General features: G+C 46.5%; 1 protein-coding gene across 1 annotated transcript in view; it reads right to left on the bottom strand.

The window, feature by feature from the left end:
* KIAA2012 overlaps nt 1–25,303 on the bottom strand; it is an 85,449-nt gene that overhangs the window by 11,726 nt on the left and 48,420 nt on the right. The window contains exons 12-17 of the mRNA XM_083403401.1: nt 23,228–23,303; nt 21,660–21,821; nt 6,072–6,165; nt 5,335–5,524; nt 3,120–3,246; nt 1,811–2,214 (exon numbers count right to left, since the gene is read on the bottom strand). Coding sequence (XP_083259527.1) covers nt 1,811–2,214; nt 3,120–3,246; nt 5,335–5,524; nt 6,072–6,165; nt 21,660–21,821; nt 23,228–23,303 — 1,053 coding nt within the window. The remainder of the gene's footprint in view (nt 1–1,810; nt 2,215–3,119; nt 3,247–5,334; nt 5,525–6,071; nt 6,166–21,659; nt 21,822–23,227; nt 23,304–25,303) is intronic.

The following is a 25,303-nucleotide window of genomic DNA, read 5'->3' as shown; positions in this document are numbered from 1 at the left end:
TGTCAGTTGACTTCCTTTCTCCCTCCCGGGAGCAACGCAGACCCCACCAGTCGGTAAAGTCTAATAAAGCTACACTAGGAGAACAGGATGCTGAACGAGATGGGCCTTGGGCCTGATCCAGAAGGGCTCTTTTGACATTGTTAACCATGTGGAGTTTGCCTTTGCTGTGACTCAGGATGCTTCCACGCAGCAGTTTATGGTGAACTCGGCGCACATTGCGTGGTCTGCATCCGAATGCCCTCCCATATTCCCACCCCTTATTCCCTTTAATCGGGATCTATCATTTCTGCAGGGAAACTGACATGTAAAAAAACCAACCCAGACCCAAAAACATGGAAACAGTAAATCTAGATTAAATTGTGAAGGGGTGGGCGTTTTGATGAGAACGGCATCCTGTGAATATTGGAAAAAAAACCTTGCGTTCCCGGAGTCCCACGTGGGGCAAAAGATTCCTCGAGGCCTAACTGAACACATTCTAATAAATGCATAGCATGCAACCTTGGCCAGTGGGTTTTTTAAAAAAAGTAATACTGAAAGGGGGATTCATAATGTACGGAGGGAAGGCACGTTGCCCTTCCAGCCACAATCCTCACCAGTGGAAATTATTCTTAGAAAAACAACTTCAGGGCACCAATGGACACTTTCATCTTAAGGGAACTGCCCTGCAAGGGGTGGGGGTGGGATTTTGATAGGGATTGCAGCTGGGGAGGGAAGAGCTAAACCTCACCCCTCCCTACACATTGTTGTCCCAGTGAAAATCACCACCCTTTCAAGTATCAGCTTTAAGAATCACCTACATCTAAACCACAGAGCCTGGGCTCGGCGGTTCGGATCCCCGCGACGGGGTGAGCTCCTGTTGCTCGGTCCCTGCTCCTGCCCATCTAGCACTTCGAAAGCCCGCCAGTGCAAGTAGATAAATAGGTACCACTCCGGCGGGAAGGTAAATGGTGTTTTCGTGCGCTGCTCTGGTTCGCCAGAAGTAGCTTAGTCATGCTGGCCACATGACCCGGAAGCTGTATGCCGGCTCCCTCAGCCAATAAAGCGAGATGAGCGCCGCAACCCCAGAGTCGTCCACGACTGGACCTAATGGTCAGGGGTCCCTGTACCTTTACATTTACATCCACATTGAAAGCACTTGCATGCATTTAATGCAACGTGTTGTTAGTCCTCAGGTATAATTGGATTTTCCCCAGTAGTGATGTATGGAAGTGAGAGCTGGACCATAAAGAAGGCTGATCGCCGAAGAATGGATGCTTTTGAATTATGGTGCTGGAGGAGACTATTGAGAGTCCCATGGACTGCAAGAAGATCAAACCTCTCCATTCTGAAGGAAATCAGCCCTGAGTGCTCACTGGAAGGACAGATCCTGAAGCTGAGGCTCCAAGACTTTGGCCACCTCATGAGAAGAGAAGACTCCCTGGAAAAGACCCTGATGTTGGGAAAGATTGAGAGCACAAGGAGAAGGGGACGACAGAGGACGAGATGGTGGGGCAGTGTTCTCGAAGCTACAAACATGAGTCTGAACAAACTGCGGGAGGCAGTGGAAGACAGGAGTGCCTGGCGTGCGCTGGTCCATGGGGTCACAAAGAGTCAGACACGACTAAACAACAGCATAACTTGCATTCCTGGGTTTTTAGATCCAGCCGCATGGGTGATCTAAGAGCACCTCTCGCACAGCTGTGAGAAAGCTTACAGGCTTGTTGGCCTGGCTTCATGGGTTTCCCTTGTTGCGTGGATCTGACACCTCCCTTCCTAAATGGTTCAAGAATGAACCCAGAAAGCAGCTCTTCAGGAAAATGACATTGTTTACCTCTGGTGGGTCATTGCTCAGAGCTGTGTCAGGCTGGGAACCATCTGCAGGGGCAACTACTGGGCAGGCAACAGCAGCCATCTCATCAGCAGGAACGGCATGAGGTCCAGAAGGATGGAGAACATCTTCAGCAGAAGGTTCTTCACCTTCTTCAAGTGGCAAGAGGAGTTCTTCCCTGAGAGGGCTGGAAGGAGGAGGGCTTTGATCCGAAAAGCCTCCCTTTCCCTCTTCGTCTCCTCCTTCTCCTTCTTCAAGAGAACTGATCTGCTCTATTTCAACAGCAACATCCCCTTTTTCTTCATCATGGTTTGGGTCCTCGGCAGCCTCTGATCTTTTGACACCTGCCGACTTCTCTTTGGAAGAAGGAACTGTTTTCCCAACAGCCTTCTTCTGTTTTGGTTTCCCTGCAAAAAGACAAACACACACACATACAACGATGACACAGGAGCTGCGCCTGAGATTATCTCGTGAAACTATTGCACAAGGTTTTCTGGGCATGTCAAATATATTTTTTTAAAATGCCAGGGCCAAACTATGTGTTATACAAATACAGTCGTACCTTGGAAGTCGAACGGAATCCGCTACGACTGTATTCGTATAAAATATAGTTTGTCCCTAGCGTTTTTTAAAAATCCGTTCGACTTCCAAAACGTTTGGAAACCAAAGTGTGGCTTCTGATTGGCTGCAAGAAGCTCCTGTAGCCAATCGGAAGCTGCAGAAGCCACATCAGACGTTCAGGTTCCAAAGAATGTTTGTGAAATATACTCAGAGTCGAGAGTGGATTTCATGCTCTTTATTCAGCTCATAGTGGTGAGGAGGAGTGGAAGTTCCCTCAGAATGTCTGCCTTATATACATTATTTACACAATGGGCCCCACGTGATTGGCTAATTCGGGGATTCTCCTGTAGGCCAATCAGGTTATGGATTCACTTCCACTTGGAGCTGGATTGGGTGGCTCCTGTGGACCAATCAGACTGCTGCATTCTGAATCCTATTCAACTCAGTACATAAGAACTAAGAAATGCAAACTGCCAGAAGTAAGTCCCACTGTTTTCCGTGAGGCTTCCTCACTAGAGAGTGAATAAGTGTGTTTTTACATGAGTAGAATGTGTGCTTTTATTTAAAATGCATCTCCCGGTTATTTGTGGGGCATAGGAATTCATTCATTTGCTTAATAAAAAAAATAGTCCAGCCCCCCACATGGTCTGAGGGACAGTGGACTGGCCCCCTGCTGGAAAAGTTTGCTGACCCCTGGCTGAATCCCTCACAAAGGAACAACATTCAGTTTTTAAATGGCCTTTTCCTTTACCTACAACAAAATCTGTCCGTTTATCTTTCTTGAGCGTCTTCTTCTGCACTTTCAATACAGTTCCAGTTCTCACCGATTCAGGTTTCTTCTGCCCTGTCTTCGCTTTGTCCTCAACAACACCCGCAGCCTGATATTAAAGAAAGAAAAAGGGTGTAGAGTACCGGGTGGGATAAAAGAAAGAAATTTAGTGATTAACCAAATACAGGTTAGCATAGCATATTTTTGTTTTGATGGAAATTTTAAAATTTGATTGTTAAAGAGTTCTTCTTTTGTTTTCTTCTTTGGCGATCACTTGTAGCCAAGTAAGATGGTCTGCCATGAACAGGGTTTAGGTTTGATGAGGCCCTAAGATACTGAAGGTAATGGGGCCCTTGATATGTCCAGCTGTCACTGTTTTTTGTGCTGAATATATGCTATATGGTAATTTATGGACCTAACAGGTATCTAAAGCCATTTGCACATAACAAAATACGTATTTTATCAAAGTAATTGTTGAACTGAAATACAATTAAGAAGAAGTATATTAATAGTGAAATACAATTAAGAAGTATATTCATAGTGAAATAATTATTAAGCTCTATGTATGTGGGTTTTATTTTATTTGCTTTTTATCTTATATTTTGGAAATGTGCATCCAGGTTTTTCCCCCTTTAAATTTTTTGGGGGCCCCCAAGAGAGTGGGGCCCTAAACTATAGCTTGTTTGGCTTATACATAAATCCTGCACTGTCCATGAACACAGTCCACAAGTGACTGTGGAGGCCAATTCTGGATTCAAACACATATTGGCAGAGGAAGAGGAGCACAGGGGGAGCATCTTGGTGGGGTGCCATCGCGGCTGTTCCCCCACCTGCGCTGGGCGCCATGCCACCAGGATGCGCGCCAGCCCCCCCCCCCCCCCGGTGCTGGAGCATGAAGCTCCGCCACTGTCCACACATCCTTCCACAGTGGGAACACAGGTTTCTGGGTGGGAGTTGATGATGGTGAAGGTTTGCCAAGCGTGCCTTCCTCTTAGCGCGTTTCTCCCTTTTGTCCTGAGTTTGGTAAAGGCTGTTCTGCAGTTGGGAGAGCTTGCAGGCCAGTGTTTGCCAATTGTTGGTGTTTATAGTACTTTGCCTTGGGAGAGTCTTTAAACCTAACAGGCACTCTGTTTGCTTCTCCTCCCCCCACAAAACACGGGGATGGGGAGCCTGTCCCCCCCCCCCGATCTTGTTGGACTTCATCTCCCATCTGCCCCAGCAGCATGGCCCAATGGTCAGTGATGATGGAATTTGTTGCGCAAAAACATTTGCAGGGCTTGCTATCCCTGCCTTAAGGGGTGGTTTAAGATGCTTCAGTTTCTGAGGCAGAAAACCAACACCCTCCCATTACAGTAGTAAATATAATACAGTGGTGCCCCGCAAGACGAAATTAATTCGTTCTGCGAGTTTTTTCGTTCTACGAGTTTTTTCGTCTTGCGATGCACCACTGTGTATTGACGGTTTCCCATAGGAATGCATTCGTGTGTTTTTTTTAAAAAAGGCGCAAGACGTTTCGTCTTGCGAAGCAAGCCCATAGGGAAATCCGTCTTGTGAAGCAACTCGGAAAACGGAAAACTCTTTCGTCTTGCGAGTTTTTCGTCTTCCGAGGCATTCGTCTTGCGGGGCACCACTGTAATGAGTAAATTAAATAATAATTGTTATGTACTGAAGTTCTCACCCTGGGCCAGCAGGGGGATACTGTAGATAGTTTTCACTCAGGTCCACGTCAGTTATTTTAGGCGGGAAACCCTGGGTTGTTGTTGCTACAATGTTGACAGCCGGCTGCCTATAAAAGCAGGCCGGCTGAGCTGTTTGCTGTTCAGTCCTGTTCCAGCTTACAAAATAAAGAGCTGCTTTGGAGAAATCGCTGTGTTGTCTGCCATGTCTACCCACTATTCAACAACAACAATAATAATAAATTATTTATACCCCGCCCTCCCCTGCCAAGACCGGGCTCAGTGCGGCTAACAACCAATAATAAAAACAAGTTGATTAAAATACAATTTAAAAAACAAGATTAAAATATATTAAAGCATTAAGATGCAGCCTCTTCAGAGGAGGAGAAAGGAAAAAGAAAGAGGGGGAGGCAATCAACCATTTGTTTCCCTTTAGTGGTACCCTAAAATGTCCATCTCACTTTGCCCTGTGGATCCGGGTCAGTTTGCATAAAGATTTTTCCTCACTGGTTAACACTCACTGCCTTGGGATCAGTGGCCTTAGTTGGCTTTCTGGTTTTCTCTGGCAACATTTTTTCTTCTTCTTCTTCTTCATCTTCTTCTACCAGATGTTTTTCAGATGAATGGGTGACCATTCTTGCGCCCTTCTCAAATTCGGCACTGCAGTCAAGAATCTCCATGTTGGTTGTGTCCAATTCAGAGACCTTCTCCCTTTGAAAAAGCAGAATGAAATAATCAGAAGGGATGAACACATGGAAAGTTAACAGACACATTGTCAGAGGTCCCTCTACAGATGGTGAACAGTTTGGGACCCAGAATACATAAGAGATCCGTTCTTAACCTGAAACTGTTCTTAACCTGAGACACCACTTTAGCTAATGGGGCCTCCTGCTGCGGCAGCGCTGCCTCCACACGATTTCTGTCCTCATCCTGAAGCAAAGTTCTTAACCCGAGGTACTATTTCTGGGTTAGCGGAGTCTGTAACCTGAAGCGTCTGTAAACTGAAGCGTCTGTAAACCGAGATACCACTGTATTGGATTTGTGACCATTATGCTCACATGCCTTCAGTAGCCGTAAAGCTCTGCTGGATGAAATTCAATTGCCTCTGGTCTATTTTTGGGGGGAATCCCGCAACATGTTTAAGTTTTTACTCTGCTAACTATACGTTGGAGTTCTGCTCTGGATCAATATTTAGTAGAATTCCATGAGAGACTCAGCCCTTGGAAACGCTAGCGGCCGTCCCATTTCATATACTTACCTATCTGATGTAGAAATCCTGGGATGGGTAATGTGTGGTTCCAGGTGTGAGGGGCTAGCTGACTTGGGCAAATTGTCCAGTTGTTTTTCTGTATCTGCAGTGGGGACAGAGCAAAAAAAATATGTATGTTACAAGTTTTTAACAGGCCTTGGCAACATACAAAGCAGAATATATAGACGACGGTCAATGTCTGTTCAGCCACCAGGGGGTGATAAAGCTCCATTGTCATATTATCATTTTTGCAAAAACAGTGGTACCTCGGGTTAAGAACTTAATTCGTTCTGGAGGTCCGTTCTTAACCTGAAACTGTTCTTAACCTGAAGCACCACTTTAGCTAATGGGGCCTCCCGCTGCCGCCGCGCCGCCAGAGCACGATTTCTGTTCTCATCCTGAAGCAAAGTTCTTAACCTGAGGTACTATTTCTGGGTTAGCGGAGTCTGTAACCTGAAGCGTATGTAACCTGAGGTACCACTGTACAATGGTACCTTGGTTTACAACTATAATCCGTTCTGGAGGTCCGTTTGTAAACCAAAACAGGTTGTAACCTAAGGCACACTTTCGCCAATGGGGCCTCCAAAATAAATTAGTTCATAATCCCCCAAAAAAAGAAAAAAAAAAGAAAAAAGAAGAAAAAGGGTTGTAATCCAAAAAAAAAAAAAAAAAAAAGGTTGCAAACCAAGGACACGCACTTTTGGGTTTTATGTGTTTGTAATCCAAAATGTATGTGAAATGTTACCATTTGTTTCCTAGAATCTTGTTCATCTCATGAAACAGAGGGGGCAAGTGTAGTTGTTAAAATTTACCAAACTTTTGACTTCCTCAAACCTTTCTCATGCAGAATTCTAAAAGCTGCCTTGATGTCCTTACAAGATTTTCAAAAGTGTAAACAACAGTAACTCGACACACACACACACACACACACACACACTCACATACAATATACACAATGTTTCTGTTATAAATTCATAGAAAATCAACCGTACATCGGATCCGCACCGGTCCACTTTTATTGGACAGAAAACAAGGACACCAGCCAGGAATACCAGAGCAAAACAGCAACCAGTAGTCTTGGTCTTTACTGAAGACTGTTGCGACAGGACTCCCACCTGCCACCAGGTGAAACAAGATGGAAGCCCTGAACAAAAGAAGACCGCAACTTTTATTAGCTACTAATCCCCCAAGCTACACCCCTAGAACTACATCACAACTACATCATGACTACATCATTGAAACGTCACAAAAAGGAGGGGTTCTGGGAGGGGTTTGTGGAGGTAACCTGAGTATCTTGTCACCTGGCTGGTCCCTCCTTTCCCCCTCCCCATGAGTATTTTCCAGAGGACAAAGGGGAGTTGGCAGTTTCCTGCCCCCAGAGGGAAGAGCTGATCACTGTCCTTTGTTTCAGTCCGTGTTGAATCCACCCCATATGCAAGTTCTTTGTGACCTTGATGGTCTTCTGTCTAGGACCATCAAGGTTGGCATGCCAACTGGGTAGGGCTCCTGTGTACATGTTGGTACACTCAAGGGATTATGGCCGTCCTGTATCAAACCATCCCCTTTTGATAGTCCTTCCTTCATGGAGCAAAATAAAAGTGGACCGGTGTAGATCCGATGTACGGTTGATTTTCTATGAATTTATAATAGAAACATCGCGTATGTCGTGTGTGTGTGTGTCGAGTTTATACAAACTAAATGATTGGGGGGTGGTGGTTTCCTGCAACACTCTTGACTCACAGAGTGATTATTGCAAAAGCTAACTGCAGCCCAAACTAATATCTAATCGGGCACGTATAGTGAGAGCAACAGCCCAAAGGAATGAAGAAAGATGGGCTTTACAAAGACTGTGAGATGACCAGCACGATCCTATACACGTCTGCTTAGAAGTCAGGGTTTGTCCACATCTACCATTTGCCCACTATTTCCAGGAACAGATCCAAGCTTGTGTCAGTGTTGTTGTTTTGCTTTCCCTGCGAAAACCCGCTTTTTAGCACTCAACCGGGGCAAACATGAATTTGAGTTTTCTATGGCTTGCATTAAAGGGACGCAGGTGGTGCTGTGGGTTAAACCACAGAGCCTAGGACTTGCCGATCAGAAGGTCGGCGGTTCGAATCCCCGAGACAGGGTGAGCTCCCGTTCCTCGGTCCCTGTTCCTGCCAACCTAGCAGTTCAAAAGCACGTCAAAGTGCAAGTAGATAAATAGGTACCGCTCCGGCGGGAATGTAAACAGCGTTTCCGTGTGCTGATCTGCTTCGCCAGAAGTGGCTTAGTCCTGCACGCCAGCTCCCTCGGCCAATAAAGCGAGATGAGCACCGCAACCCCAGAGTCGGTCATGACTAGACTTAATGGTCAGGGATACCTTTACCTTTACCTTATGGCTTGCATCTGCTCCAACTAAACTTTGAAGAGCAGGTTTCTGCAGGGAAAGCTCCAGAGCAAAAAAATGAAGAAGAAGAAGAAAAAAAGAAGAAGAAGAGGGGGAGGCACTCAGACATGAAGTGCAGACTGTACCTGGAAAGAGCAGAGGCTTAGGATAAGCCCTAAGTCTCTCTGAGCTCAGTGAGAGTATGTTTGCATTAGTGATGTTTGCATTAGTGATCCAGTAGTGATGTATGGAAGTGAAAGCTGGACCATAAAGAAGGCTGATCGCCGAAGAATTGATGCTTTTGAATTGTGGTGCTGGAGGAGACTCTTGAGAGTCCCATGGACTGCAAGGAGATCAAACCGATCCATTCTTAAGGAAATCAGCCCTGAGTGCTCACTGGAAGGACAGATCCTGAAGCTGAGGCTCCAATACTTGGGCCACCTCATGAGAAGAGAAGACTCCCTGGAAAAGACCCTGATGTTGGGAAAGATGGAGGGCACAAGGAGAAGGGGACACAGAGGACGAGATGGCTGGATAGTGTTCTCGAAGCTACCAGCATGAGTTTGACCAAACTGCGGGAGCCAGTGGAAGACAGGAGTGCCTGGCGTGCTCTGGTCCAGGGGGTCATGAAGAGTCAGACACGACTAAACAACAACATGTTTGTATTGCGGTTTTTTCTGCTTCCAATGTGCTCCCACTGCTGGTTTTCGAAGCCACATTTCATTTCCCTCTTAATTTGTATAATGCCTTTCTATATTACGATACACAAGGCAGTTTGCAGCAAGAAAATATATAACAAAGAACGCACACCATGTAATAATCTGATGCAATACAAAAAGTCGTAATGAAACATAACTTTAGAACGGAACGACTTGTATCAAATATAGTCATATTCAATTATCTATTAGAACATTATAGTACACCAGCAAATAATAAACAGAAATTCACTCTTAACAATTACGATAAATGATTACTAAACTATGTTCCATATAAATAACTGCCAGTCACAATGCATAAAATACCACAATACATACAAAACCATGTAAAAGGATCAAATTGAGAAACAGTGACGGGCAACTTAAAAAAAATATATTCACGTGGCATTAGGCTTAGCCCATATTGTTAATTCTGCCCCTACAAACCAGCTTCAATCAGATTATAAAACTGGGTACAGAGGATGTTGTGATACCGATAGAGGGGGCACTTGTTCAAAAAACTTGCAAGAAAATCCCACAGCAGTGCTAAGAACCAAGTACCACCACTCTGATTTATGCTGGCTTTTCTTTTAAGGTAAAGGGACCCCTGACCGTTAGGTCCAGTTGCAGCCGACTCTGGGGTTGCGGCACTCATCTTGCTTTATTGGCCGAGGGAGCAGGCGTACAGCTTCTGGGTCATGTGGCCAGCATGACTAAGCCGCTTCTGGCGAACTAGAGCAGCACACGGAAACGCCGTTTACTTTCGCGCCGGTGCGGTACCTATTTATCTACTTGCACTTTGACGTGCTTTCGAACTACTAGGTTGGTAGGAGCAGGGGCCGAGCAACGGGAGCTCACCCCATTGCGGGGATTCGAACTGCCGACCTTCTGATCGGCGAGTCCTAGGCTCTGTGGTTTCACCCACAGTGCCACCCGTGTCCTGGCTTTTCTTTTAGATTTAAGCAAACACCAAGAATGATATTTCCAGGCCATCTGTTTCTTACTGGTCCCTTCTTTTCCCCATCCACCAAGCATCACATGCAGAAAAAGCTACGCCAAGGTATGTACATATTGGAGTTCTGCACATCACAACCCATCATCATCATTATTTCTTGAATTTATATATCGCCCTATACCCGGAGGTCTCATGGCGGTTCACAGAAAAGATCACAATATATAAAATCAATAAAAACAATAACCCAATAACAGCCACCCAAAGAGCCACATTTTAAAAGGGCATAGGATGTCTATCAGGTCAACCTGAGGCCTGGTTAAAAATGAATGTTTTTGCCTGGCACCTAAAGGAGAATAATGAAGGTGCCAGGCAAACTTCCCTGGGGAGATAATTCCACAGACGGGGAGCCACTGCAGAGAAGGCCCCGTTCTCATGTTGCCACCCTCTGGACCTCTTGAGGACTTCTTCTCGGTAGTGGCGCCCACCCTGTGGAACACCCTCCCTTCAGATGTGAGGGAAATAAGCAGCTTTCCTATCTTTAAAAGGCATCTGAAGGCAGCCCTGTTCAGGGAAGTTTTTAATATTTAATGCTGTATTGTTTTTAACACTTAATTGGGAGCCGCCCAGAGTGGCTGGGGAGACTCAGCCAGATGGGCGGGGTATAAATAATAATAATAATAATAATAATAATAATAATAATAATAATTATATTAATGCAGGGCAAAGGTGGACAAACCACCCCAGAAGGAGCACAACGTGTCTCCCATCAGAGGTACTGCCCCTCCCCTAACACCCCATAGACCCCTAAATAAGTTATAGATATATGGTCTGGGGCAGGCTGGGCCAAACAGGGGCTTGCAGGCACCATCAGCCAACTGCTTAGTAGCACCTGCAAAGGCCCCCAGCAAAGCACTGGGCCAGCATGCACAAAGCAGTACAGTGGTACCTCGGGTTAAGTACTTAATTCATTCCGGATGTCCGTACTTAACCTGAAACTGTTCTTAACCTGAAGCACCACTTTAATTAATGGGGCCTCCTGCTGCCGCCGCGCTGCCGGAGCACGATTTCTGTTCTCATCCTGAAGCAAAGTTCTTAACCTGAAGTGCTACTTCTGGGTTAACGGAGTCTGTAACCTGAAGCGTTTGTAACCTGAGGTACCACTGTACATCAAAACAGGTCACCTGATGCCATTGCGACATCTGGAGGTTGACAGGTGGGCAGATCTAGTTTCCCACCCCTTGGTGAACAAGTTTGCAGCTTCTCCCTTTCATACCTCCTAGGTGCGTGTGGTCTTCAAAGAGATCGTCATTATTATTTGTAAAAACAAACAGCTCTTCCAAAGACAAGCGATTGCCAAGGAAAACAACACAGCGTTTAGGGATCGGCAGGTGGTGGCTGGGTTGGTGTGGAAATACTTTTAAGTGACATATACATGTCATTTATATTATTGGCCTTAAATAATATAATGCTGCTCTGGAGTTAGGTAAAGGTAAAGGGACACCAAATTCGTGAAGCGTTCCATATTTTTAAGGGACGCGGGTGGTGCTGTGGGTAAAAGCCTCAGTGCCTAGGACTTGCCGATCGAAAGGTCGGCGGTTCGAATCCCCGTGGCGGGGTGCGCTCCCGTTGTTCGGTCCCAGCGCCTGCCAACCTAGCAGTTCAAAAGCACCCTCGGGTGCAAGTAGATAAATAGGGACCGCTTACCAGCGGGAAGGTAAACGGCGTTCCGTGTGCTGCGCTGGCTCACCAGATGCAGCTTGTCATGCTGGCCACGTGACCCGGAAGTGTCTCCGGACAGCGCTGGCCCCCGGCCTCTTAAGTGAGATGGGCGCACAACCCTAGAGTCGGACATGACTGGCCTGTATGGGCAGGGGTACCTTTACCTTTAAAGGGATCCCTGACCATTAGGTCTCCATTCTTCTATCGTGGGCAATTCTTCTTGTTTCCATTTCTGGGCGGTTCGCCAGAAGCGGCTTAGTCATGCTGGCCACATGACCCGGAAGCTGTACGCCGGCTCCCTTGGCCAATAAAGCGAGATGAGCGACACAACCCCAGAGTCGGCCACAACTGGACCTAATGGTCAGGGGTCTCTTTACCTTTACCTTATGTCCTGTTCAGGCGATAATGTCTGAGACAGTTATTAAGGCAGCTGATTCCAAAGCTGCCCAACTGAAACACAAACTGAGGGGGGTTCAGTTTGCAAATGCCATACTTTTACATGGCTGTTTCTCACGCCATGCTGGTCTGGCAATGTAGGAAAATGGGGAGATGCAGGTACTCCTCGTGCCAGTTTTGGTACTGGGAAGTAACCATGTCCTGCCCCCCCCATTTCCTACATTCCTGGCAGAAGTGTGGAGGAGAATATATCTCATGCTAAAGAGGGGTGCTTCCAGATGATCTGTTTATTGAGCATCTGTCCTGATTTGGTATGCTAGATTACGAAGACGACTTATTGAACATTCATTTGGACTTGTTTTCAGGGCAGAAGACGTCAAGTATCATCCCACCCTGTCCAGTCCATTTCCCTGCCACTTTCCTTATTGCGAAAAGTCTGATCTTTCAGAGAAGCATGTTTATTGTGCAAGACTCCTCCTCCCCTAGGAACATTGATTATAACTGCAGAACCTGAATTTGATGGGATATGACTGAATTCCTCCTAAATAGCGGCAGTTTAGAAGCTTCTGAAGACCAGGTCTGCCTACAAGCAAGCTTTGTGCAAGCAAATCAGAATGGGGCGTGTGTGTGTGTAAAATTGGGTTGTCTGGTATTTGCCGATATGTGACTGAATCCTGCCTGAGAAAAGCAACAGTCTGAGAGGGATTGTAGTTTAAGAATTAGCCTTGAGACGTCACACACCCCAGCACCAAAGCCTTCTATGAATGGCTACAGATGGTATCAAACTGAAGTCCTGAGAGCAGCTCAGGCTTCTATCTACTCAATGTTCAAAGGGCAAGTAATTGTATCGCTCACATTCATCCCTCTTCCTGAAAAGGGTAATATTCCATCATCTGTGCCATGAATGTGTGTTGCCCATAAACAAATGCATCTCTGCTGCTGATTATCCCCAGGGAAGTTGGAGATGAGGCCCTCGTAAATCAAAGCAAGGAAGTTGGCCCCTTTATAACATCCTGATACTTGGCTTTCCTTCACACTTCTCCTCACACATCTTCTCAGCATGGGGGGGGACCCGTTTTGCCCACCCACTAAGTACCAAATCATAGCTAGCTACACTTCTGGTTTTTTTTGTGGCTGGGAGTGGGAACAACTTATTACATTGGTCTGAAACTCAATTTGCACCCAAAGTACAACCTCGCAACACACAGATTGTCACTGTTTTAAGGAAGAATTGAACCGAGATGCGTTACGTTTCATCTATCGTGTTCGTGTTTTTCTCATAAAAGTTAAGTCAATTTTCACACATTCTCTGTCTTGCAGATAGTGTGTCAAAGGCAGAAGCCTGTCTGTGGCTTTAAGAAAGAAGGTAAAAAGGTAAAGGTAAAGGACCCCTGGGCGGTTAAGTCCAGTCAAAGGCGACTGTGGGGTTGCAGCATGCATCTCGCTTTCAGGCCAAGGGAGCTGGCATTTGTCTGCCAACAGCTTTCTGGCTCATGTGGCCAGCAGGACTAAACCGCTTCTGGCGCAACAGAACACCGTGACAGAAACCAGAGCGCATGGAAACGCCGTTTACCTTCCCGCCGCAGCAGTACCTATTTATCTACTTGCACTAGTGTGCTTTCGAACTGCTTGGTTGGCAGGTGCTGGGACAAAGCAACAGGAGCTCACTCCATCGCAGGGATTCAAACCACCAACCTTCTGATTGGCAAGCCCAAGCAGCTCAATGGTTTAGACCACAGTGCCACCCCTTTTAAGAAAGAAGACTTCCATCTTGGGAAGGAGGCTACTCTGTGGTTTACAGCGAAGTTTGTGGCTGGCAGCCAGCGCTGGGGAGCTATAGCTCCCTATAGATACTTCTGGACCAGCCTGGCTGGCTAAAAGCAGAGCTATTTTCCTAGAAAAAGAGTTGCCATGAACCTTGTTCTCTTGTAATGGCAATGGCGCCCACCTGAGAAGAAGAAGAGAAGAGTTTGGATTTGATATCCCGCTTTATCACTACCCGAAGGAGTCTCAAAGCAGCTAACATTCTCCTTTCCCTTCCTCCCCCACAACAAACACTCTGTGAGGTGAGTGGGGCTGAGAGACTTCAGAGAAGTGTGACTAGCCCAAGGTCACCCAGCAGCTGCATGTGGAGGAGCCGAGACGCAAACCTGGTTCACCAGATTATGAGTCCACCACTCTTAACCACTACACCACACTGGCTCTCAGTGAGAGATGCCGGAACTGAATTCTGGCAAGTTCCAGCTAAAAAAATACCCTGGCTAAAAGTCTACGCAATCTCAGCTACATTGCCTTTGGGCCAAAATGGAGCAGGCGAAGGTCGTCCGCAACCTTAGAAAGACAGCAAGCTATGGGGCTTGCGTGAGTTTTAAACCTCCTGCGCTTCTGTATCAATAGCACTAGAAAAGCCAGTTTAATATCTTTGGGATTCCCCCCTCCCGCGCTGCTTCTTTTGCCGAGCTTCTTCCTAAAGAAGAAGAAAAGGGAAAGGGGAAAAAAAAAAGAGCTAACATAAAATGAGCTCTTTGGATACAACTCTGGAGGGAGTTTTCAGAACTGAAACTGTCGAGTTGTTACGGGCTTACTCACAAGGATTTCTGCGCCTGTGTGTATGGAGGAGTTCAGAAGCAGAAATCAACTGGAAGATGAAACCCATGCTGTGCGAAAAGGTGTACTTTATGAACTTCCCTGGTGTGAGCAATGGAGAGCTGGGGGAGTTAAGCGGTTTAGCTAACAAATGCCAGAGAATCACAGATTAAGAGAAAGAATCTCCCTTGGCTCCCCGCCACAGCACTGTTTTCTTTAGTGCGCAGGAGGAGAAATCTGCCACTGCTTCGCTATAGCCTGACGCATATTATACAGAGGTCTCGGTCCAATTACGCTGGAAATCAACGTCAATATACTTTCAGGTGTTGCCTTATAATATTATATAATATTATAAAACCCTACTAATCTTTTGCCACGTGCCTCAATGTGACATTGCAGAAGTAGAACGACGTTTCTGTTTCCGTCAAAAAATTAGCTATCTCTATAGCCTAACTTAAGGAGAGGCAAGATGAGTTTGACTATACAATTAAACTTGATAACAATTTTGACAGACCCTCCAAGTGTCCCTATTTTCCAGGGACAGTCCTGGATTTTCAGAAGCTGTCCCAGTTTCATGATTTGATCCGGGAATGCCCTGCTTTTCCTTAGGTAAAGGTAAAGGGACCCCTGACCATTAGGTCCAGTCGTGACCGACTCTGGGTTTGTGGTGCTCATCTTGCTTTATTGGCCGAGGGAGCCGGCGTACAGCTTCCGGGTCATGTGGCCAGCATGACTAAGCCGCTTCTGGCGAACCAGAGCAGCGCATGGAAACGCCGTTTACCTTCCCACTGGAGTGGTACCTATTTATCTACTTGCACTTTGACGTGCTTTCAAACTGCTAGGTTGGCAGGAGCAGGGATCGAGGAACGGGAGCTCACCCCGTTGCGGAGGTTCGAACCGCTGACCTTCTGATCGGCAAGCCCTAGGCTCTCTGGTTTAACCCACAGTGCCACCCGTGTCCCTGCTTTTCCTTAGGACGTCCCTATTTTCATCAGAGAAATGTTGGAGGGTATGGAGTCATGTGACCCCCCCCCCCAAGCCAAGGAGATAAGTAACTATATTACACAACCTTTAGAAGATATCTGAACACTGCCCAGTATATGGAAGTTTTTTCATGTTTAATGTTTTATTATGGTTTTATATATGTTGGAAACAACCCAGAGTGGCTGGGGCAACCATTGTTGTCCTCAACATGTGACTCTCCATCTAGATGAATTCCAGATCCTATTGTTTCTAGATACCCGTTTGAAAACCCTCCCATTGGCTGGATTATCGACACCTTTTCCTCACCGCACATGCCGTCCTGGAGAAGGGACTTCCTAGGGGTTTCGCAGTTCTGGTTTCCCTGTATCAACTTGACAAATTTTTCAGCATTGCCTTAACCACAGGGAAAGCAGCAAAAATCTCTACATAAGAGGCTCTTCCCTTGGCAGTTTATACCGCCTGCAAATCGCCTGGGCAAATCCATCCACGCCATTCCGTTCTCGGCCTGCTCAGCCTTTGATTCCCGATGTACAAGGCTGATCTGAGAATTGATTTGCTCTCTGGGCAATTCCTTTCATCTGCTTTGCACAGGTGCAAAGCGGTATCAAAGAAGACCACACAGCCGTAAGGAACGGCGGCAAGGAGAGCAGAATCGAGCCCGTATTTTCCAGACTTCTTTCCAGGAGGCAATGGGCTCCCAACCAACACCATGCTGAGGTTTGCTGGGCTTTGTTTCACTTCAAATCGCACACCTCTTGTTGCTGCAAACTGCCTTGGGAGTTTTCAGTGAAGGGTGAGTAAGAACTCCTCAGGAGTAGTGTGAAATGAAAGCCTACACTGGCAGGAATGCACATTACGTTTTTGTATATGTGAATATATCACACAAATGCATCCAGAGAGGCTTCAAGGCACATCTGAAATGCTTCTTATGATAATGCGCAGTGTCATGTTCCTACTAATTTCTGACTTGACCCAGTATACCTGAAGGAGCATCTCCACCCCCATCGTTCTGACCAGGCACTGAGGTCCAGCTCCGAGGGCCTTTTGGTGGTTCCCTCACTGCGAGAAGTGAAGCTACAGGAAACCAGGCAGAGGGCCTTTTTGGTAGTGGCGCCCGCCCTGTGGAACGCCCTCCCATCAGATGTCAAAGAGAAAAATAACTACCAAACTTTTAGAAGACATCTGAAGGCAGCCCTGTTCAGGGAAGCTTTTAACGTTTGTTGTTTTATCGTGTTTTTAATATTCTGTTGGGAGCCGCCCAGAGTAGCTGGGGAAACCCAGCCAGATGGGCTGGGTATAAATAATAATAATAATAATAATAATAATAATAATAATAATAATAATAACAACAACAACAACAATAATTACAGCCACTGGAAACTTGAATCTTAATTTCCCTGTTCTATACCTAGGGTCATTTACATTGCAATATTGCAAACAGTGTGCTCAACAATTTACAGTAACAACTTAACAATGTGGAAGCTACTATGTTATTAAATCTGAAACAAAAAGCTTGGGCAACAGCAGCCCTGATTGGAATGATTTAACAACTTGGGAGTTGCTGTGTCATTAAACTTCAGACGATAGACTTGGACAACAGCCCAGATTGGAAGATTGGAATGGAGTCAGGGAAAGCTGCGGTGGCAAATAGACAGTTGAAAAAATATGTATACACAAATAAAGCTGTATTCGATGGACGAAAGGATGTATGATTTCTGACATGACTGAGAATTGCAGAGCCAGAGACGGAGAACTTTAAAGCGTAAAGATCGGGATGTGGAAAATATGAAAACAACAAGAAGAGGCAGGATCGAAGATATTGGAGATACACTTCAAAGGTCCAGACTATGGGGAGCCCTGAAAAAAATTATAATTACCGTATTTTTCGCTCTATAGGACGCACTTTCCCCCTCCAAAAATTAAGGGGAAATGTGTGTGCGCCCTATGGAGTGAATGCAGGCTCCTTGGCTTTAGCGATAGCAACGCGAAGCCTCCAAAGCGCAGAGGGAGCGCTCCCTCCGCACTCCGGAGGCTTCGCGTTGCTTTCGCTGAAGCCTGGAGAGCGAGAGGGGTCAGTGAGCACCAACCCCTCTCACTATCCAGGCTTCAGGGATAGCCGCCTGAAGCCTTCGGAGCGCAGGGCGAGTTCCCGCTGCGCTCCGCAGGCGTCGGGTTCAACAAAAGGATTCCAATCCCCAGCGAGGAAGGCCAATGACCAGGGATGCTGGGAGTTGAAATCCAACCACTGTTGTAGTGTATTGCATTAGGCTATCGGTGCTGCACAGAACAAGGTTGGGTGGTTCACAGTTCACACGCGCACATTCACCCCTTGATAACTGCCACAACAAATAATAAATTGGATGGGTGAAGCATCTGCCCCAGATTAAATAGCCATACAGCCTTCAAATCACTTAACATCACATCGGAAAGCTTTTCAGGGGAGGCTAAGATTGCCAGAAGAAATATCAACAACCTCAGATATGCAGATGACACAACCTTGATGGCAGAAAGTGAGGAGGAATTAAAGAACGTTTTAATGAGGGTGAAAGAGGAGAGCGCAAAATATGGTCTGAACCTCAACATCAAAAAAACTAAGATCATGGCCACTGGGCCCATCACCTCCTGGGAAATAGATGGGGAAGAAATGGAGGCAGTGAGAGATTTTCTTGGGCTCCATGACCACTGCAGATGGTGACAGCAGCCACAAAATTAAAAGACGTCTGCTTCTTGGGAGAAAAGCAATGACAAACCTAGACAGCATCTTAAAAAGCAAAGACATCACCTTGCCAACAAAGGTCCGTATAGTTAAAGCTATGGTTTTCCCAGTAGTGATGTATGGAAGTGAGAGCTGAACCATAAAGAAGGCTGATCGCCGAAGAATTGATGCTTTTGAATTATGGTGCTGGAGGAGACTCTTGAGAGTCCCATGGACTGCAAGAAGATCAAACCTATCCATTCTGAAGGGGTGCTCACTGGAAGGACAGATTGTGAAGCTGAGGCTCCAATACTTTGGCCACCTCATGAGAAGAGAAGACTCCCTGGAAAAGACCCTGATGTTGGGAAAGATGGAGGGCACAAGGAGAAGGGGATGACAGAGGACGAGATGGTTGGACAGTGTTCTCGAAGCTACCAGCATGAGTTTGACCAAACTGCGGGAGGCAGTGGAAGACAGGAGTGCTTGGCGTGCTCTGTTCCATGAGGTCACGACGAGTCGGACATGACTAAACAACTAAACAACAACATGGTCATCTTGAGTTGCAAATCCACAGCAGAAATGCCATGAGAGGCTATCTGAATTAAGCGCCAGTGCAGTTTAAGGGGTATAGAGCTTTTTGAAACGCAGCTCTTTGAGAAGGCTCCGGTGGTATGTAGAGAGACCAAAATCATATGCTTGCTTTTCCTTTGTTGTCCTAGCTAAAATCATAATAAGCGACCGAGAAAGCTGAATTGCATCCAGCCTTGCGAAGACAGGAAACTTTTAATGGCCCTCGACTCTGCAATCTAGGTCTTGTTGGCATGGAGATATATATTTTTTTCAGCTGTTCTGTACAGCAGTGTGCCCTCTCATGTTCTTTGCACTGCTTCCACCAAGCAGTTTCCTGATAATTCAATCCTCAACATCCCCTCAAAGTGGAAACCATCAAGAGCTGCATTTGTTTGATTTCCCTCTTGCCCAGGCTCTTTAAACTTCCGGCAAGCAAATTGTGATCAAAGTAATTACCCAGAGGCGCAGCCTCGTGGCCTTAATTGAGCATCTTCCTTGAAGCTGGCTGGGATCTCTTTTTGTGCAAGAAGGGAGGGCGGGGAGACACGCTCTGTCTTAATTTGGGGAGGATCATTGGGTAGGCACTCTTACGATCCCAAATCAAAACTGAAAATAAACGATGGAACGACATTTTTACCTAGGTGGTCAATGTGAATCAAGGGCCTTTTTAACACAGGATGCGCAGCAAAGGGCATGTGCTCTACACCATGTGCACATGTTCTGGGAAGTCATTGCTAGGAGCTGTTGCTTGGCACACGTTGCATATACCTGGTAGGAGCAAAGCAATTCAAAACATGCACTTTTTGCCCAAAAATTCTTTATCAGTGGAAGATCTGTTTGCCTGCAGACTACCCTATAGAGAGTAGGCTTTGGGCCCTGCATGCGCTGTGGGTTAAACCACAGAGCCTAGGGCTTGCCGATCAGAAGGTTGGCGGTTCAAATCCCCACGACAGAGTGAGCTCCCGTTGCTTGGTCCCTGCTCCTGCCAATCTAGCAGTTCGAAAGCACGTCAAGTGCAAGTAGATAAATAGGTACCGCTCTGGCAGGAAGGTAAACGGCGTTTCTGTGCGCAGCTCTGGTTCGCCGGAAGCGGCTTAGTCATGCTGGCCACATGACCCGGAAGCTGTACACCGGCTCCCTCGGCCAGTAAAGCGAGATGAGCGCCGCAATCCCAGAGTCGGTCACGACTGGACCTAATGGTCAGGGGTCCCTTTACCTTTACCTGAAGGAGCATCTCCACCCCCATTATTCAGCTTGGACACTGAGGTCCAGCACCGAGGACCTTCTGGCGGTTCCCTTCCTGCGAGAAGTGAGGTTACAGGGAACCAGGCAGAGGGCCTTCTCGGTAGTGGCGCCCACCCTGTGGAACGCCCTCCCATCAGACGTCAAGGAAATAAATGACTCTCTGACTTTTAGAAGACAGGCAGCCCTGTACTGGGAGGTTTTTTAATGTTTGATGTTTTATTGTGTGTTTAATAATCTGAGTGGCTGGGGCAACCCAGTCAGACGGGTAGCGTATAAATAAATTTGTTGTTGTTGTTGTTGTTGTTGTTGTTGTTGTTGTTGTTGTTAGTAGAGAGGTGGCAATAGAGGTAAGGCAGAGCTGGTCCACTAATTTCACTAACTCTGCATTTGTTTGATCCAGCCTGAATTTTCATCCTGGTTTTGTAAAATGCAAGGCCTCTGAGAGAGCTAGAGGACACTGCTCTGAAAAGGTCATTAGCAAACGAGAACAACATTATACCACAGGAAGGAGAATAAGGAAATTATTCAAGCATTGTAGTGCCAGTCCCTACAGACCTGTAGAAACACTATTAAGCTGATGTGAAAGAATCATCGCAAGAGCAGACACAGAAAGCCATTGTGACTCTGAATTAATTTGCTCATTAAAGACCTTCTGCACTATAGTGAGAAATATAGAATTCCAACCAAGATGCCTCAAATAGGGATGGACAAATCAAATAAATTCAATTTTTACATGCATAAAGGCCTGATTAGCGGACAAAGAAGAGAAAACTCTCAGTTGAACTTTCCTCAGTATTTTCATTTCACCCAGTTGAGACACAGAAGGGCAGAAGGATCAACACACTCAGCTTTTATTGAGTTTACATCGGCAACAGGCCTAATTAAAATATCAAACATCAAATGGCTGGGTTGAGAACATCTTTCTGACTGAGAAATACCTTCACACCAGTCCCAAACATGACAACTGAGTGACAAAAAATTATTTGCCTGCGACTAGTTTTCATGGAAAGTCACAGCTGTCTTCACAAAGAAAAAATAACTTTATGCGTTAGAAGTGCATAAAGTTAAGCAAAACACATTAAGCAGTTTAGTCCTTTATGTACAGACAAACCACACTAGAAAGCTAGATGGGTGTGTGAGTGTGTGATGAATTTTTACAAAACAGAAGACACTTGAGGTAACTTCTAGAAGGGAGAAGAAGGAATTCTTTAAACCCGACACATCCCGTTAAATTTATTCCTCTATTCACATAAATGGATAAACTGCTGACAGTTTTCTCCCTTGGTTCCGTTTCTACCTCATTATAATGTCATCCCAACCATACGCCTCTCCCCATCTTTGGTGCAGGTATTTTATCTCTTAAAGTGTGTAGAAACTGGAGTACCTTGTAAGAGGTTGCCAACATCCTTCTCCTTTCTGCTGTCTGTTGGTGGCAAGCTGGACAGTCCCTTCTCCTCCTTACGCTGGGCGAGACGTCTGTTCCCGCAGAGGCCGTTTTGACTTTTCTGGTCCCCCTTTCTGGATTCAGCCAGAACTCTTTCATCCCCTGATGCAGAAGCACAGGGAAATAGCGTCACCGTTTTTTGCTATTCCGAGGAAGCATTCTGTATCCAGGGCAGCTGTCTACCAACTCCACCTGGTACGCAGGCTGAGACCCTACCTGCCCGCGGACTGTCTCGCCAGAGTGGTGCATGCTCTGGTTATCTCCCGCTTGGACTACTGCAATGCGCTCTACATGGGGCTACCTTCGAAGGTGACCTGGAAACTGCAATTAATCCAGAATGCGGCAGCTAGACTGGTGACTGGGAGCGGCTGCCGAGACCATATAACACCGGTCCTGAGAGATCTGCATTGGCTCCCAGTACGTTTCTGAGCACAATTCAAAGTGCTGGTGCTGACCTTTAAAGCCCTAAACGGCCTCGGTCCAGTATACCTGAAGGAGCATCTCCACCCCCATCGTTCAGCCCGGACACTGAGGTCCAGCGCCTAGGGCCTTCTGGCCGTTCCCTCATTGCGAGAAGTGAGGTTACAGGGAACCAGACAGAGGGCCTTCTTGGTAGTGGCGCCTGCCCTGTGGAACGCCCTCCCTTCAGATGTGAAGGAAATAAGCAGCTATCCTATCTTTAGAAGACATCTGAAGGCAGCCCTGTTTAGGGAAGTTTTTAATATTTAATGCTGTGTTGTTTTTAACACTTGATTGGAAGCCGCCCAGAGTGGCTGGGGAAACTCAGCCAGATGGGCGGGGTATAAATAATAAATTATTATTATTATTATTAACCTGAGCAGGTGTTATAAGAATTCTGAGGTGTCAAATATAAAACAAATGTTCATAAAGGCAAACACACGCATAACTATATAAAACCATGTCTCTGAAATAGTACAGGAAGGCCATTTTGACTCTCCCAAATTGACCTCTCAGCAAGGAGGGAAGAAATGGGGAAAGACTCCCCATCGATTTTTGCTTGCAAATTCTGTCTTCAGGGCGTATTTGTGTATGAATAGGGTGAGCCCATGACCTGGATTCAGATCATCACAAAAGAATGGCCAGGCTGCCCAGGTAAAGCAATCAGTGACCATTATCAGGTATCCTGGCAGACAGGATTTCTGCTGTAGACCGCCTGCTTCTCTGATGTATGTATGATGTTTAGGGGTAGTGGTCTTGGGCTACAGGGTGGGCAATTTCAAGAGTCTATATAAGGGCTTGCACACCACTGTTCAGGGTTCTCCTCCCTCCTGCGTGTGGTGAGTGGGGACCCTGTTGCAACAGCTCCTTGAATAAAGATCCAGCTTACTAGCTGCTTTACTTCTCTATATTTTCTGGTTGGCCTCTGTTATTTTCTCCTACCAATAGGGAACCCACTTAAGGACTCTATACTGGCTCTTGGATACCCCATAAGGGAAAAGGAGCAGGTTTGTTTTCTTACAACACAGTTAAAACCCTGGCAAATTTACCTTTGGTGCTTTGCTCATTTCTTGTGCCCTGCTGGTTTCCTCGCAGCCCACCTGCTTGTTGCCCTTTCAGGGGTTCCTTTGAAAAAGAGAAGCCACATTTAGTTATACAACCTGTCAAGTTTTACCACGGAGGGTTACAGCAACCTTCTGCCTCTTTAGTAACTGTTGCTTTGTGAGAGCCTAGCATCTTGTGCCCAACAGCAGCAGCGCAGCATCGTTTGACGCTGCCCGGGCACGGAGGGTGACCAGAACCTGCTGGGCCAGCCCAGTTGATGCTGCTGTAATAAATAAAATTAAGGTCTTCTATATATAATAAGGGACGCGGGTGGCGCTGTGGGTTAAACCACAGAGCCTAGGACTTCCGATCAGAAGGTCGGCGGTTCGAATCCCCGCAACGGGGTGAGCTCCTATTGCTCGGTCCCTGCTCCTGCCAACCTAGCAGTTCGAAAGCATGTCAAAGTGCAAGTAGATAAATAGGTACCACTCCGGAGGGAAGATAAACGGCATTTCCATGCGCTGCTCTGGTTCGCCAGAAGTGGCTTAGTCATGCTGGCCACATGACCCGGAAGCTGTACGCCGGCTCCCTCGGCCAATAAAGCAAGATGAGCGCTGCAACCCCAGAGTCGGCCACGACTGGACCTAATGGTCAGGGGTCCCTTTACCTATATATAATAAATGTTCATAAATGTACCAAACAAGCACGTACATAGATACAGGGACCACATGTCTGGAGCAGCACAGGAAGACTGTCCTGAAACCATTTTGACCAAATGTTTTCTCTGCAAGGAGGGAGGGGGCGAGGGAACCTTCTCATTGTCTCAGGAATTGGGTAATCACCATCTCAAAGGAATGGGCAGACTACCAGGAAAGGCAATCAGATAAGGCGGTATCAGATAACGTGGCAGACAGGAAAAACAACAACACTCAAATTTCTGTTGTAGACCGCCTTTTCTGTGATGTAGGTATTATGTTTGTGGGGGGTGATCTTGGGTTACACCCCTTCTGTGATGTATGTATGATGTATGGAGGGGTGATCTTGAGCTCCAGGGCAGGGAATTTAAAATGTCTATATAAGGGCAGGCACACCTTTGTTCTGGGTCCTCCTCCTTTCTCCTGTGTGTGAGGGGAGCACCCTGTTGCAACAGATCAATAAAGATCAGGCTTACTAGCTGTTTTGCTTCTCAATATTCTTTGGTTGGCCTCTGTTATTTTCTCCTACTGATGGAGAACCTACAAAGGACTCTATAAGGGCTCTTGCGTCCCCCATAAAGGAATAAGGGTAGATTTTGTTTACAACACCGTTGACGCCGCCAGGCGGGTGCGCATTGGTGGGGGGCAGGGGGACTGAGCCCATTGAGCCAGCCAAACCCGTGCTACTGCAGCCAAGTGTGGCTTTATTGCGACATCTGCCTGTCTGCACAGGGGGGAGCCCGGCCAGCTAGACCGGTGACTGGGAGTGGCCACCAAGACCAGATAACACCTGTCCTGAAAGATCTACACTGGGTCCCAGTACGTTTCCAAGCACAATTCAAAGTGTTGGTGCTGACCTTTAAAGCCCTAAACGGCCTTGGCCCAGTAGACCTGAAGGAGCATCTCCACCCCCATCGTTCAGCCCGGACACTGAGGTCCAGCGCCGAGGGCCATCTGGCGGTTCCCTCATTGCGAGAAGCCAAGTTACAGGGAACTGGGCACTGGGCCTTCTCAGTGGTGATGCCTGCCCTGTGGAACGCCCTCCCAATCAGATGTCAAGGAAATAAACTATCTGACTTTTAGAAGATTAGAAGATATCTGAAGGCAGCCTTGTTTTGGGAAGTTTTTAATGTTTGATCTTTTATCGCTCTTCTTCTTCTTCTTCTCCTTCTTCTTCTTCTTCTTCTTCTTCTTCTTCTTCTTCTTCTTCTTCTTCTTCTTCGTTGTTGTCATCGTATTCTGTTGTGAGCTACCCAGAGTGGCTGGGGAAACCCAGCCAGATAGGTGGGGTATAAATAAATAATGATAATAATAATAGTAATAATAATAATTAACAGCATGGCCCTTGGTGGGTGAATCTCCCCGACACCCACGGAGAAGTTTTGT

The sequence above is a fragment of the Podarcis tiliguerta genome, assembly GCF_965153285.1.
Source record: "Podarcis tiliguerta genome assembly, chromosome: 1".
NCBI classification, from domain to species: Eukaryota; Metazoa; Chordata; class Lepidosauria; order Squamata; family Lacertidae; genus Podarcis; species Podarcis tiliguerta.
Note: the sequence above shows the minus strand (reverse complement) of the source record. Positions and strands in the feature narration are given on the sequence as shown.